Genomic DNA, 13,748 nt, shown 5'->3' on the forward strand with positions numbered 1-13,748 from the left:
TTAGGGGAAATACATGGCATGCTGTCGTGTCTGTCGTGTCTGTCGTGTCATCTTTATATCTCCTCTGGATAGTGCGGCGTTTCGTTTCCAATGGGCAAAAACTTGGAAAGATGAAGATATATCCACTTTCCTTTCCCAGTGGTAGCGCTACCTTCTACGTGTACTCTCATGTTTTGCTGTCCGCACGGGGAAAGGATGAACGAACGTCATTGTCATGGTCGGCTGCATCGGATGAAGGGAATGTGTTGATGACGAGTGACGAGTTTGATGTACCTGTATGTATGGACAAGGCAGGCCTCTCTCTCCTAAGTAGCTCCCGAATCTTGGGAGCTACCCGGTATGGGGCAGCTGCTCCCACCTGACAATGGGCTTGTCCGTGTCCGAAATCCCCAATCCAGACGAGTCTGTGCCGTTTGTTGATGACGTCACTACAGCATAACGCCTTCCCAAGAAAACAACGACGTCAAGTATCCGTACACTACCTTAGTGTACAGCTTCTGCACCCGTATTGCGGGAGAACGCAGGGGAAAGAGCTACCGTGTACGTCGTATTAGGTACGTTGTAGGTAGACAAAATGCTCGCATCATGGCAGTAGCTACCCACAGTAGGTGTATCCGGTTTAGTGAACTCTAAAGTACAGAGAGAAAGATATTAATTGTTCCCTCTCCCATATTCTTTCTACCCCTCTGACCACCATATCCATCGTCTCGTACTCCCCCCCCTTCGTCGCATACTCCAAGAAGAATCACCAACACCATGACTTCTCGTCTTGCCTACACCACTCGCTCGGCGCGCAGCCTCTTCACCACCGCCAGACACGGCATTGTCTACCCTACCCGCTTCTTCCAGACAGCATCGACACAGTACAGATCTGGTCTGAAGGAATCGTCCCAACGTATGTTTCCGACTTGCAACCATTTTTATCCTCTTGTTATTATTACTGTTCTCATATTCCGACTCCGACTCTGCTCTATTCGGTCCTTTCTTTGTCCAACTTTCCTGACCCTGCATTTCCCACCGCACGGCACAAAGACATTGCGCTAACACGAGAACGGAAAATGAATAGACGACCCCGAATACACCGAGGAGCTCAAGTCTGATTCCCTCAGGAAACAGAAGGAGGGCAAGGGACAGTGGAACGCCGAGCTCGCGTCCGACAGCGAGGAGGCCGTCCGGGCGGACCGCGACCCGACCGACCCCCGCACGATGCAGCAGCGGTCGAAGAAGAAGGCCGAGGATACGGCCAAGGAGGGAACTAATGCGATCCACAAGCCGTAAAACGGAAGGATTACTGCATCGGGATTTCATCCGCTTGTCGATGTAAGATCTGCATAGGTCGCCGGAGAGCTGGCTTGGGGTCATGGACTCTTGTGAACAAGGGCTAGGCCATCTTGTTGAGGGTTTTTTCTTTCTTTTTTTAGTTTCCCCCCACACCCTCCAGGGGCGCGGCTTGTTTTACGGTACGGGTTCGGCGTGAACTGGAAGAATGACAGGGAATGAAAAACGCATAATGCATTAGTGCTGCAAGGTCCTGATATCTCTTGACTACTGATGGTGCTCTTGTCTCCTGACGGTTTGTGTCGACCTTGGTCACTTGTGTCGACCTTGGTCACTTGTGTCGGGGAGAAATATGATAGAGGCCCGGGGCCCGCGCATGTAGTAGTATGGTATGGCTTGCTATATGGATGCGGAGCCGCGAAGCTCTTGTTGTACAGGCGTTATACAAGGGTATCTAAAGTACTGATGCAGACCGACCGACGAGATGCCTATTTTCGACTTTCTCCAGACAAACGTAGGTCATGCAACCCTTCTCCTCAGCGGAACCCGCCGTCTCCCCACCGGAGCCCGCACCGCCCTCGCCTTCGCCCTCGCCCTCGCCCTCGTCGTCCTGGCCGCCCTCCTCCCTCGCACTGCTCTCGCTCTCCTCGGCCTCATCGTCGTCTTCCCACGCGGCGACACCCACGACGGCGACGGCGCCAGCGCGGACATGAACCCCATCGGCATGGTCTTCTCCAGCATCCTCTGGTCGACCCTCTTATACCGCACCTCCCACTCCACCCACTCCTCCAGCCCCGGCAGGTGTACGCCCATGGTGAGCAGCGCCAGCAGCTTGATCCTGCGCTTCTCGCCGCGCCAGATGTCGATGCCCTCCAGCACGGGGGAGGCGTGTTTTTGGGGTCTCTTCTCCCCTTTGGAAGGTTGTTGCGGACCGTCGTTGTTGTTACTACTGCTACCACCACCACCGCCGCTACTGGTGGTGGAGGTGGTGGAGGAGGTGGTGGAGGAGGGGGTGGTGTCTTTTCCCTCGCCGTCGCCACTAGAGGCATGCAACCACCCACCAGACGTGGTCCCACCTCCCCCGCCCCTCTGCCTGGGCGTAGAACGAGGAAGAGGCCCCGGAAGAGGCCCCGGAGAATCGCGCTCCGGCCAGCTCTCGACCGAGTACAGCGCCGGCAGGGTGTATCGGACTTTACCGGGCGCGTACCGCCTCAAGACGTCGGCGAGGAGGTCGCGGCCCGGGGGGTCGAGGCCGTCGCGGAAGTCCTTGGCGTGGGCCGGGTGGAAGGGGGCGACGCGCAGGAGGCCCTTGTGGCGGGTGCGGATGCGGACCCAGAAGCGGCCGTCGAAGAGGCGCCACTTGTTCCAGCGGCGCCAGGGCATCTCGGGGCGGGGCTGGGTGGAGGGCGAGGTGAGGAAGACGAAGCTGCCCGGGAAGTGGTCGTTTTGGATGGAGCTGAGGCTGGGGAGCGGTTTGCTGGAGGGGTAGGGTTGGCGGGTGAGGAACCATTTGGGGGGTGATGATGTAGTGGAAGGAGAGGAGGACGTGGAAGAAGAAGAAGAAGAAGCGGAAGGCAGAGGGATGAAGAGGACAGAACCCTGGTTGAAAGGCTTGGGCTCCTTGTCGAGGCGGGCCAGCTCGGCCGGGTCGCCGATGGAAGGGAACAGGCGGGCAATGGGGCTCCTCAGGGAAGCGATCTGCGGGAGGTGGTGATCCGGGGTGACGAAGGCCAGAAGCCGTCGAACCAGGAGGGCGGCGATGACGCGGCGGTGCACGAGGCGGAGCTCCCTCCGACGACGACTGTAGCGCCACCTCCTCGTCCCCGTCCTCCCGTTCCACGGTGGCGACGACGGCAAGGCCAGGTCGGGCAGCCCAACGACCAGGGTGCCGGCGTTGGGGTCAAAGTCGTGGATGCGCATCTTGCGCAGCCAGCGCTCGGCCTCGGCGTCGTGGGCCCGGGACCTGGCGAGGCAGTTGCGCGACAGGCGCAGGACCGACGGCTTCTGCAGCGCGGCGGGCAGCTGGTGGTGGGCGCAGGTCCAGCGGACGGCGTTGCGCATGGTCAGGGTCGGGTCCCGGTTCGTGGCGTCCTCGAACCAGGCCACGCCGTTGGCCTCGCAGGTGGCGACCAGGCGGTCCTTCCCGAAAGGGAGGAGCGGGCGGTACAGCATGACGCCGGCGTCCTCGGTCGGGATGGGCGGCACGGCGGTCCTGGTCCTGGTCCTGGTCCCGGTCCCGGTCCCCGTGCGGGTTTCGTATTCGTATTCCTCGTCAAAGTAGGCAATGTCTAGGTCTGTCTGCTGGCCGGCGCGGAGCTCGGCCATGTAGGTGGGGAGGTCGATCTGGGAGCGCATCTCGCGGCGGATGGAGCGGCGATCCCGGCGGCGCGGGGCGAAGCCGAGGGCGGGCCTCTTCCGCAGCTGGTCGTCGAGGAGGCCGCTCTCGTAGACGCCGTGCATGTCGTGGCACTCGGGGATGTTGGCGGCGGGCAGCATGCCGCGCAGGCCGCGGCTGCCGTGGCCGTTCAGGAGGCGCATCAGCACCGTCTCGTACTGGTCGTCCTGGTGGTGGGCGGTGAAGAGGCTCATGACGCCGCAGTTCTGGCACTGGGCTCCGATGCGGCGGTAGCGCAGCCGGCGGGCGATGCTCTCGACGTTGGGCAGCTCGGCCGGGTTCCGGTTCTCCAGGTCGACCGACTGGTCGTGGCGGAGGTCCTTGGCCCAGTTGATGGCCAGCACTTCGGCCGTGATGTGCTTCATGCGGTTCAGCTGGGTGGCCACGGCGGAGGCCTCGCGCGAGCTTTCGGCACGGAGCCGATGGTCCACGACGAAGGCTTTGATTTTGTAGTTCAGGTTGCTGTCGGCGATGCGGAAGTTGGGATCCAACTCGCGGAGTCGGTTGAAGAGGAAGGCCAAGGCCATGGAATCGGCACCTCCACTTATGGCGAGAGCTGACGAGATGAGATGATGGCGTTAGACGGCAAGGTAGAGAGAGAGAGAGAGAGAGAGAGTCGAGCAGAAGGGTCCGACTAGAAAACGCCCGAGTAGGCAGAAAGGAAACGCACCTATAGGCATGGGACCGCACGAGAATGCCTCTGGGAAACGCGGAGGACATGTTGCTTGGACGGCCTCGTAAAACTCGACGAAGGATATCGGTTTGGGGACATGGTGGAAGACTCGCGGTACGACGCTCATTCAATCAGTGTGGAGATGGAGTTTTGTTTAAGAGTCTCTTTGGTGTTTGTAAGTGTTTGGTTGTTTGTCTGTTGTGGAGAAGGAGCGAAAGGAAGAGGTCTGCTGGTGGTGGTGATCGAGGTGGTGGTGGTGTTGGGTTGTTAGTGATGCAGAGTACGTGAGTACGTACCGAGGGCGCGTTTCTTCACGTGTACTTCTTCTTCGCTGACGTCGCTGGAGCTACGAGATGGTACATGTACAAAATGAACGGTGCGGAACCACCAATTGTCCAATGGATCAACACAAACTAGACCCTCATTCGCTGTCGCGTACCCACATGCGTAGGTATGTAAGTACTGGTACATTTCAGGGCACGTGTCCATCGAGTGCTCCATTTCCGAGCCGGAGTCGGAGTCGAGGACATTTTTTGTTTTATTTCTTATTCTTTCCAAATAAAATCAACCATCGTTTTTCACAACGGACGTCTGCCAAAACCCTCGACCACCCATCTATACCATACCACCGGACATACCACCGGACATACCACCATATCCAGAACAGCTAAACGCACGCGAAACCATGCGGTCTTCAATACGATAGCAACCAATCTTCTAAAGCCCCAGGTTACCCTAACCGTTGCACCTTGCACCTCTCCTCCGTTTGCGCCCTCCGCTCCTCGGCCCGTCATCCGTCATCGCCTTGTTGCGAATAGGGAAGACACAAAACAGCCCCCAATTGCCCGACCACATTATATACCCTTCACAACAATGACGTCCCCCCCGTCCCCCTCGTCCTCCTCCCACTCCCCCCCACCACCCCCTTTCACCACCGCCCTCCTCGCAGGCGGACTAGCCGGCACCACAGTCGACCTCTCCCTCTTCCCCCTCGACACCCTCAAAACCCGCCTCCAGTCGCGCGCAGGCTTCTTCCCCTCCGGCGGCTTCTCCGGCATCTACCGCGGCGTCGGCTCCGCCATCGTCGGCTCCGCCCCCGGCGCCGCCTTCTTCTTCTGCACCTACGAGGGGACCAAGTCTCTCCTCGCCCGCAGCACCATCTCCACTTCCTTCCCTCCCACCACTACTTCCACGACAACAACAACAACAACAACAACAAGAACGACAACAAGCAACACAAAAACCGCCGCCCTCCACCACATGCTCGCCGCCTCCCTCGGCGAAGTGGCCGCCTGCGCCGTCCGCGTCCCCACCGAAGTCGTCAAACAGCGCGCCCAGGCAGGCCACCACGCCGGCTCCTCCCTCCAGGCCCTCAAGTCCATCCTCGCCCACCACCCCCGCGCCGGCCTCCTCGGCGTCTGGCGCGAGCTCTACCGCGGCTGGGGCATCACCGTCATGCGCGAGGTGCCCTTCACCATCATCCAGTTCCCCCTCTGGGAGAGGCTCAAGGCCTGGGGACGCGAGCGCAGGGCCAGGACGAACAACAACACGGGGAGAGCCGCCGCCGCCGCCGCCTCCGACAACGACAACGATACCGCCGACGTCGGCGCCGTCGAGAGCGCCCTGTACGGAAGTGTAGCCGGCGCCGTCGCCGCCGCCCTGACCACCCCGCTCGACGTCCTCAAGACCAGGGTCATGCTCGCCGAGAAGAAGGTCAAGGTCGCCACCGTGCTGCGCGCCGTCTGGCGCGAGGAGGGCTACCGCGCCTTCTTCGCCGGCACCGTGCCCCGCGTCACCTGGATCAGCATCGGCGGCGCCATCTTCTTGGGGAGCTACCAGTTTACCGTGAACACCCTTCAGACCAGGACCTCTCCGACCATCCGGGAACATGTTCCCTCTTTGTAACACTTTTAAAAACTCAACACAAACACAGATGAGGGACCATGGGTGGCTCATTATCATCATGGCTCTTGCCCTTTCTCGCTACTACCTATGTACAATAACGAACCCATATACACGAACTCATCCGGTGGGACAGGATAAGGCTAGAAAAGAATACCCGCTAGGCATAAACATATATAGAAAGAGAAAAGGGGAGAAAAGTGAAAACGGGAGGGGGGGAGAGAGAGAGAGAGAGAGAGAGAGAGACGGCAATTCGAACATGACTTGGTGTGTCGACGTCTCACCCCAATACTTCCTCATCAAGCGAGACCTTTTACACTTGGACCAACGCCGCCTTTAAGCTGCCGTCGTCGACGAGGCCGGTGCCACCGCTGCCCCAATCGCCGAAACAGACTCATCCGCGTCTGATGATGATGTTACCGCTTGACCTGCTTGACCTGCTTGCCCTGCGTGTCCCGGTTGTCCTGGCGGTCTCTTGTTCGGAATCTCCTTGCGCCCGTTCGCTTTGTAGTACAACATGACATCGTTGCCCCCCTTCCAGATGTGCGCTCTCAACGTAGCGAGCGTCATCGTGTTCGGCAACAGCTGATGCCATGGTCAGTCGTCGGCCGTCTGAAGAAAACAAGAAGAAGAAGAAAAAAGTTCGAGGGAGGGAGGAGAAGAAGCCTTACCGTATCGCTGCAATACAGTTCGAGGTACTCTTCCGGTTTGAGCGCACTGGGATCCGGCTCTTCCGGCTGTGGATCGATCCTCTCCGCGACATAGGCGAGGATCTTCTTCACGCGCAGCATCCTGTTCGCGTTCAACCGGTTGTTCCCGTCGGCAGCGCCCAGGTCCGGAAGCGAACTGTCCCACGGCTGCAGCACGAAGGATATCTTGGCCGGTTCCTTCTGCGGCGTCTGGTTCTGTAGCAGCACTTCGCCCAGCCACATCGGCCCCCGCTGCTCAATCATGTCCGTGTCGTTACCAACCGTCTCCGCCGTTCCCTGGTAGAGGTTGGCGCTCCCTCCTGACGTCTCCTCCTGGATAATGACTTTCGTGCCGGGAGGGAGCTTCAGAACAGGGGTATCGTTGGGCAGGCTCGGAGTGATCTTGGTTTCCACAAGCTTGTCGGGGTTCTCGGTCAGCTGTTTGTCATACTCGTTCCGGATCCGCTGGATGACTCCGAAAAAACTGTCATCGACCTCCTTCTCGTGCGCCGACGATGACGATTCCGACTCTTCGGCCCTCTCATCCACCGCCGCTTGCTTCTCCGCCGTGGCTGTCGAGGCAGATCGCATCATCTTCTTAGCCATGCCCATGCCCATGCCCATGCGGAACTTTTTCCCGAACGGCGTGCTGGGCGATTTCCCGTTGCCGCCATCCTTGTCCTTCTCGCTGCCACCTGGCGACTTGGCCTCGGCCGCTGCTTGTTCTGCCGGCGTGCCCAGGACGCCACCGGTCTGCTTCGTCCCCTCGGGAGAACCAACAGGGCCCGAGAAATAGTCTTCCTTGCTGCTAATGTCTGCCGATGGTCGGCCGAATAGAGATATCTTCCTCTCTACAGGGCTCGTGGGTGTCACAGCACTCTCGGGGACATCTTGGAGTCGGGGTAGTGCAGGACTTGCCATGCCAATTGCCAGCCCCGGTGTCAGCGGGGGGGGTTGGCCGCCGTGCACACGTGGCGTGCTCAGGGGATCTGCGCCCTCAAAAGCGGCCGCGGCCGAAGGGAGCTCAATAGACGTTGGCGCGTTTGCCCGCTTTGCCGCCACTCTCCTCCTCTCTACTCCGTCGTTGAGAAGCCGTCGGTGGGCTTCATCACGCTTGATCTCCTCGTCGATGACCTTGGCGAAGAGGTAGCGAAGAACCCACTTCCCCAGATTGACTGTGCGCGATGAGGAGAAAGGAGATGGACGTCAGACAAAGGCAATGGATCGATAGTTGGGGGCGGGGCCAGGTGCCGAAAGCATTCTCTTCATCCGACTTACTTCGTTGGTCTTCCCGGAACTCCACAAGTTCCTCCGTCGTCAGCTCATCGGCGTACATTTCCGCGTCGAAGCAGTTGACCGGCTCGAGTACCACAGTAAGGCTTCCCGAACTGGTATCGATGGAGCACCACGGCGCAACAGCTTCTAGGGTATTGACTTCCGGTTCCACGTCTTCTAGATGCCGCTTACCGTAGCTTTGGGTGACCTCGCACTACACATGTCGAGTCAACGGGTGGACGGTTCACAAAAAAGAACAAAGGAAAAACGAAAAACGAAAATGGAGGGGCCAACCTTGATCAGATCCCAAAGCAAAACATCACCAGCCGTGTCCAGCGTCAAGACTCTCCTCCTATCATTCAAGAGCTTGTGCTTCACCAGACCGAATTGGCCTTCGATGGTTTCTTCCGGGAGGTGATAAATGGGCTCGGGGGCAGAGGAATCCGACTCGATGGGGATTTCCGAGCCAGGATCCCCGGGCTCCGGGAAAGATGCCGTGTTCGAAATCCTGAGGATGGACTTCGCCGGTATGACCGGGACCTCCCTCCTATCGGCGGCCGCCGAGTCACTAGAGAGAGGAGGGGATGAAGAAGAAGAAGCTGCCTGTGGATGCCTGGATCGGGTCGTCCCGGCGGAGGCGGCGCGGCGATGGCGAAGAGTAGGAGGCAGCTGGATGTTGGCGTCCGTGCTCACGTCGGGCCAGCGGTTGATGGAGGATGTCGAGGTGGCGGTCCAAATGTGGTTGCGGGCGGCCAAGACCTTCATGACGCCCTCCTGCTCCTGGGCCACGGCCAAAGATAGGCCGTGGTCCAAGTCGTCGAGGGAGCCGCGCACATCCGTCTTGACGACGAGGCCGCCGCGGTCGCTGCTGTAGAAGATGCCCAGGTCGGGGTGCTCCGAGTAGAGGGACCAGACCGAGTGGTTATGCATGGTGAAGGTGTACATGCAACGTCCAGCGGTGACGCTCCAAAGCTTGATGGTCTGGTCGGAGCAGGCCGTGAGGACGGTGTCTCCGGCCTCGCTAATGAGGATTGAGCGTATGACGTCGGTGTGGCCAACGAACTTGGTGATGCTGTTGCCGGTGCGGGGATCCCAGAGGCGCACGATCGACTCGGGGCCGCCATTGGCTATCATGCGGTGATGGGCGCTGAGGGCGTAGACGGATCCCTTCGCGGCGACCTCCTCCCCCCTGGTGTCGATCTCGAGTATCTTCCCGGCGCCGTTGAGGTCCCATAGGTATATCTTGCGGTCGAGGCCGCCCGAGGCCACCCAGCTGGCGCCACGAGGCGATGCGACGCGCTTGACATAGTCGGCATGCTGGCCAATTTTGAAACTGTCTTGTGGCTGGGACTCGGAAAGAGGGCGCCAGACTTTGACGGTCAGGTCGGACGAGGCGGAAACGAGGGCCGAATTATTCTGGGCAAGGACGATGTCGTTTACCCAGTGCGTGTGGGCTTGGGTCTGAGCACGGAACTTGGAGCGGGGCTTCGGTTTCGCATCTGGGTCAGTGTCGGCATGGGTCGAGGCGTCTTTTTTCATGTCGAGGACGTCCCACGCGCAAACGACGCCATCACGGCCGCCGGAATAGCTGGAGAATTGCAGGAGTCAGCCCAGGAAGCTCGGTGGGGGGGAGGAAAAGGGAAGCTAGCCCTGGAAAGGAGAGAGTAGGGGACGGCGAAGGGGGGGGGGGGGGGGGGGGGGGGGGGGGGGGCCGTACAGAATGGCATTGTCCTTGTCAATGTCCAGACCATTCACGCCGAGTCGGTGACCGCCAGGTTGGGAATTGGGGACGTCGAGGACTACGCGTTGCGGACCGGGAGGTCAGCATTCGAGGTTCGACATTGCGCGCGGTTCTAGCCGTCGATGACCTGTCGCAAGCTGTGATACACGGGAAGGGAAGCCATGCTGTGCCGTCAAGCGAGGGGGGCGCACAAGTCGGCATGTAATCAAGACAGGACAGCGTATTTGATTGGAGGGACCATTTCCGGGTTCTAGGAAGTGCGACATACCATAGCTAATTCTCTGGCGAGCCTTCTTCGCCATGGTGTAGAGAGAAGACAGGGCGATCGCCCTGTCGAGCTGGTATGCGCGGTGGGGCAATGCAATGCACTTCTGGAGAGAAGAAAAGGCAAGTTGGTAAGGGTAAGGGATTCTCAACAGCAACACTTCAACGGCTGGGTTGAGGGAGAGAATAGTATAGAAAGAAGTAAGCGTTATGAAAAGTGGGAGTGGGAGAGTAGAAGTAGGCGAGATACTGAACTATAATCCATAGGCTCCGTACTCTTTATATTCGTTATAGTAGTGGTGTTCTTCCCCGTGGCCTTTAATAGCGCAGATAGGGCAGGTAACTAGGCTCTTATAGGTCCCCCGGGTATACCCGAATTTCCAGCAGTTAGAGCACTGGGTTCTAGGGGTTACAGGTCTAGATTTATAGATTTATAGCCGCTGGCCGGCTATATAAAGCCACTGTTTTAGATAGTACTTCTGCTTTTTAGTAGGCGATATAGATATAATAATAGTGCCGTAAAACGCGTTCGGAGCCCTTAGCCACCGAAGCTTCCCTACTACCCTAACAGGGTTAAAGGTGCCGATTTTAGTGACTAGGTCCTTTAAACCTAGGCCCTGTTATAGGCTTCGGTTTAGGGCCTTTTACGGTGGCTCGGAAGGGTCGGGTATCGGGGTATCACCACCCCTAAAGGCTCTAGTAGGTATTTATCTAATAATAAGCTTAAACTAGTCGCCTATAGGCTAGGGGGACTAAAGGGGGTTTTAAGGCCTTATTAAGTCTATTTCGGAGCTTAAGAGGATCAAAGTCTTCCCGGGGAATCACGGGCCCTGCTATAGGTTATAGAATAACCTTAGGGTCCTTTTTAGAGTCTATTAGAAGGGGTGCCGGGGGGGTAGAGGCTAAAGGTGCTAAAGCCCCTAAAACAGGGGCCTAGGGCACTATAAAGCCTTTTTTCTCCTTTAAAGCCTTACTATAAAGGGGTTTAGACTATTCTATAAGCCTATAAACTGCCTAAGCTAGTTCGTCGACCTTCTATTTAAGCGTAGGTGGCTAAGAGCTTAGGGTTCTATTAATAGTAGATTTAAGCCCTATAGTTAGGGCCTTAATCTAGGGGGCAGGGTCGAGGTCGTAGGCTATAAACGACTGGTTATAGGTCGTGGCACTAAGTAAGGTCGTAATAATAGATTATCTAGAACTAAGGAAGGAGAAAGGAAAAGGAGAAAAGTCTATAGCGCTGGGCTAGCTATAAGGTGGCGATAACTAGGCGATATAGGTCCGTTAACTAAGCGCGTAGTTAGGAAGATCCGGAGTATAGCCGGATCCTTATTATAGCTCGGCTCCCCCTTACGTCGCGGTAATAAAGGAATAATCGTGTCCTTTTATCTTACTTTACCCTTACTTTAATATTGAAGAAATCTTAGGTCGCTTACTAACCTTTATTTATATACCCGAAATAGTAATATAGGCCTCTCTTATATAGATACTATCCGTAGATATATCGGCTCTGTTTTCCTTCTAGGCTCTTTTTTCCTTTATTCCCCTCTTTACCTTTAATAATAATAATAATAGTAATAGCGGTTCCGTACGTATTCGTTTTTCCTTATAGCGATAATTTCTTTAACTTCTCCTATCCTTAGATAATATTAGTAATACTCGGCTAGTTTAAGAGTTCCCTATCTAAGGTAAGCCGTCTTTTACTCGCGATCTTTTTATAAGGAACCCTTTACTAACTTATATCGTTTTATAGATAGCGCTAGCCCCTAGCGATAATAGGGGTAATAATAGTAGTAAGCGTACCGCTAATAACGATATAGGTATAATACTCTTATACCTTAAGGCGATATTAACTATATAATAGTTTAGGTTATCGCCGCTGCCTAAAAAGAAGAAGTTAGCGGGTAGTTAGCCTCCTAAGCACCCTCCTAGTAGTGTTTATACTAAGCTATACCTTTTTGATACGCGCGATATTACTAATAGAAAGTATAAGCGCCTTTATCGTAGCTAGACTAATCGGGGGAAGAAATACTATATATACTCTACGAAGATATATCGGTATACTCCTCTCCTAATATACCTTAAAGGCTACGCGTAAAGGTTATTTAAAATAGCTACCCTTATTAGCGATAATAATAAGAATACCCTTATAAGACCTCCTCCCCCTTTAAGGTTATGACCGTATCGCTAACCTTTTTTTTAGGAATAAGAACTATATCTTAACGCCTACACGGCGTTCTAGGATACCCTTATAGCTAGGGAAGCGATAACGGCGATATTACCTATAGCTATATATCCCGCGGAGGCTTTTAATATAATAGTCGTGTTAGCCCTTTCTCCTCCTTAGGAGGTCTAAGAAAAGATAATACCGTAATTAGCCTTACTATCTTTTCCTAAGGTTATTAATGAGGTAACTAAACTAGCCTCGCTTCCTCCGGTAACGGAGATCGTTTATAAGGTAATTACGCCGGTCTTTTTTCCTCCTTTAGGGGTTTTAAAAAAGATAGCGTTAGGACTAAACTTATCGCCTCCGGAGGAGGTTACTATTAGGGCGGAATAGCTAGCCTTATCTCCTTTTTATAAGGTTATAGGTAAAGTATTAGTTTTGGGCCTAATCCCTTTTAATATTATAGCAGAAAAGAATACTTATCCTATTACTCCCGCTCCTTTGTCGGAGTCGATATTATCGGATAAAGACTTTAGACGCTTTAGTCTTATAAAGCTAAGGGAGTATACTCGGCTATTTAGGGAGATACTTATACTTAGTCGCGCTAATATTATAATCTCTAAACTCTAATAATTCGCGGAGCGGAGGCGGGCTTTTACGCTTACGGGTATAACCATTATTAGCGCGGTTATAATCCCTAATAATAGCGATAATAAAGACGATAATAAAGATAATAATAAGGTTAAGGAGACGGACTCTGATTTATAGCGGGGCGATAAAGGTAAGACTTTTATGAAAGTTAATAATTCCGAGGATAGCGATTTCGAGGCCGAGGATATTAATCTAAGCTTATATTAAGCGTAGCTAAGGCGCGGGGCTCATCCGGCCTAAACTAAATCTAACTTTTACTCCTTTCCGATTATCGCGATACGATTACTTATATATCGGCTCCTATATCGTAATAGCGTAAAGGTATTTAAGAGGCTATTATTTATTATTACTAAGCCGAATTTCTTTTTAAACTTATTAAGTGCCCGCGTTTACGCTAATAGTTCTAGCGGTTCCTATATAGGCTTATAGTATCCTATCTATTATACTAGTACCTTATATCTTAATCCCCTACCTCGTCTTTTTATGCTTATATAGGGGTTTCGGTAACTTTCTATTCTTTATTATCGGTTACTTTTTAAATAGGCGGTAGTTAAGGGTCGTTTATTACCTATTCCGGAAAGGGATTATCGCCCGCGCGATATAATAAGTCTATATAGTATTAGAGGTAAATCTATAATACTATAGTAAGCTTAACTCTATATAGGCTAATTATCTTTATAACTCGGTATTTACGATAAAGCTAATTAAGCTTATAG

The 13,748-nt window shown here is 54.6% G+C and overlaps 4 protein-coding genes across 4 annotated transcripts; 2 read left to right on the forward strand and 2 right to left on the reverse strand.

Moving 5' to 3' along the window:
- Positions 1-570: 570 nt before the first annotated feature.
- Positions 571-1,274, forward strand: SODALDRAFT_295760 (hypothetical protein; the record flags this gene model as incomplete). Its single annotated transcript, XM_028608790.1, has 2 exons — positions 571-895; positions 1,067-1,274. Coding segments are annotated over exons 1-2 (345 nt in total), but the record flags the coding sequence as incomplete, so codon positions are not given.
- A 283-nt stretch (positions 1,275-1,557) lies between these two features.
- On the reverse strand, positions 1,558-4,601 carry SODALDRAFT_333399 (adenine nucleotide alpha hydrolases-like protein). Its single transcript, XM_028611960.1, has 2 exons — positions 4,344-4,601; positions 1,558-4,229 (listed from the first exon to the last, which is right to left on the reverse strand). Exon 2 carries the CDS (start codon positions 4,198-4,200, stop codon positions 1,798-1,800), a length of 2,403 nt encoding a protein of 800 aa, XP_028466583.1. The 5' UTR covers positions 4,201-4,229; positions 4,344-4,601; the 3' UTR covers positions 1,558-1,797.
- Positions 4,602-5,270: 669 nt separating this feature from the next.
- SODALDRAFT_250475 (AgPET8) lies at positions 5,271-6,209 on the forward strand (the record flags this gene model as incomplete). The annotated part of the gene is made up of 1 exon (XM_028607415.1): positions 5,271-6,209. A coding segment is annotated over one exon (939 nt), but the record flags the coding sequence as incomplete, so codon positions are not given.
- A 75-nt stretch (positions 6,210-6,284) lies between these two features.
- SODALDRAFT_333401 (WD repeat-containing protein) lies at positions 6,285-10,434 on the reverse strand. The gene is made up of 6 exons (XM_028611961.1): positions 10,222-10,434; positions 9,930-10,011; positions 8,507-9,800; positions 8,216-8,426; positions 6,920-8,112; positions 6,285-6,833 (listed from the first exon to the last, which is right to left on the reverse strand). Exons 1-6 carry the CDS (start codon positions 10,253-10,255, stop codon positions 6,585-6,587), a joined length of 3,063 nt encoding a protein of 1,020 aa, XP_028466585.1. The 5' UTR covers positions 10,256-10,434; the 3' UTR covers positions 6,285-6,584.
- Between the last annotated feature and the right edge of the window lie 3,314 nt (positions 10,435-13,748).

The sequence above is a fragment of the Sodiomyces alkalinus genome (assembly GCF_003711515.1).
Source record: "Sodiomyces alkalinus F11 unplaced genomic scaffold SODALscaffold_5, whole genome shotgun sequence".
Classification (NCBI taxonomy): Eukaryota; Fungi; Ascomycota; class Sordariomycetes; order Glomerellales; family Plectosphaerellaceae; genus Sodiomyces; species Sodiomyces alkalinus.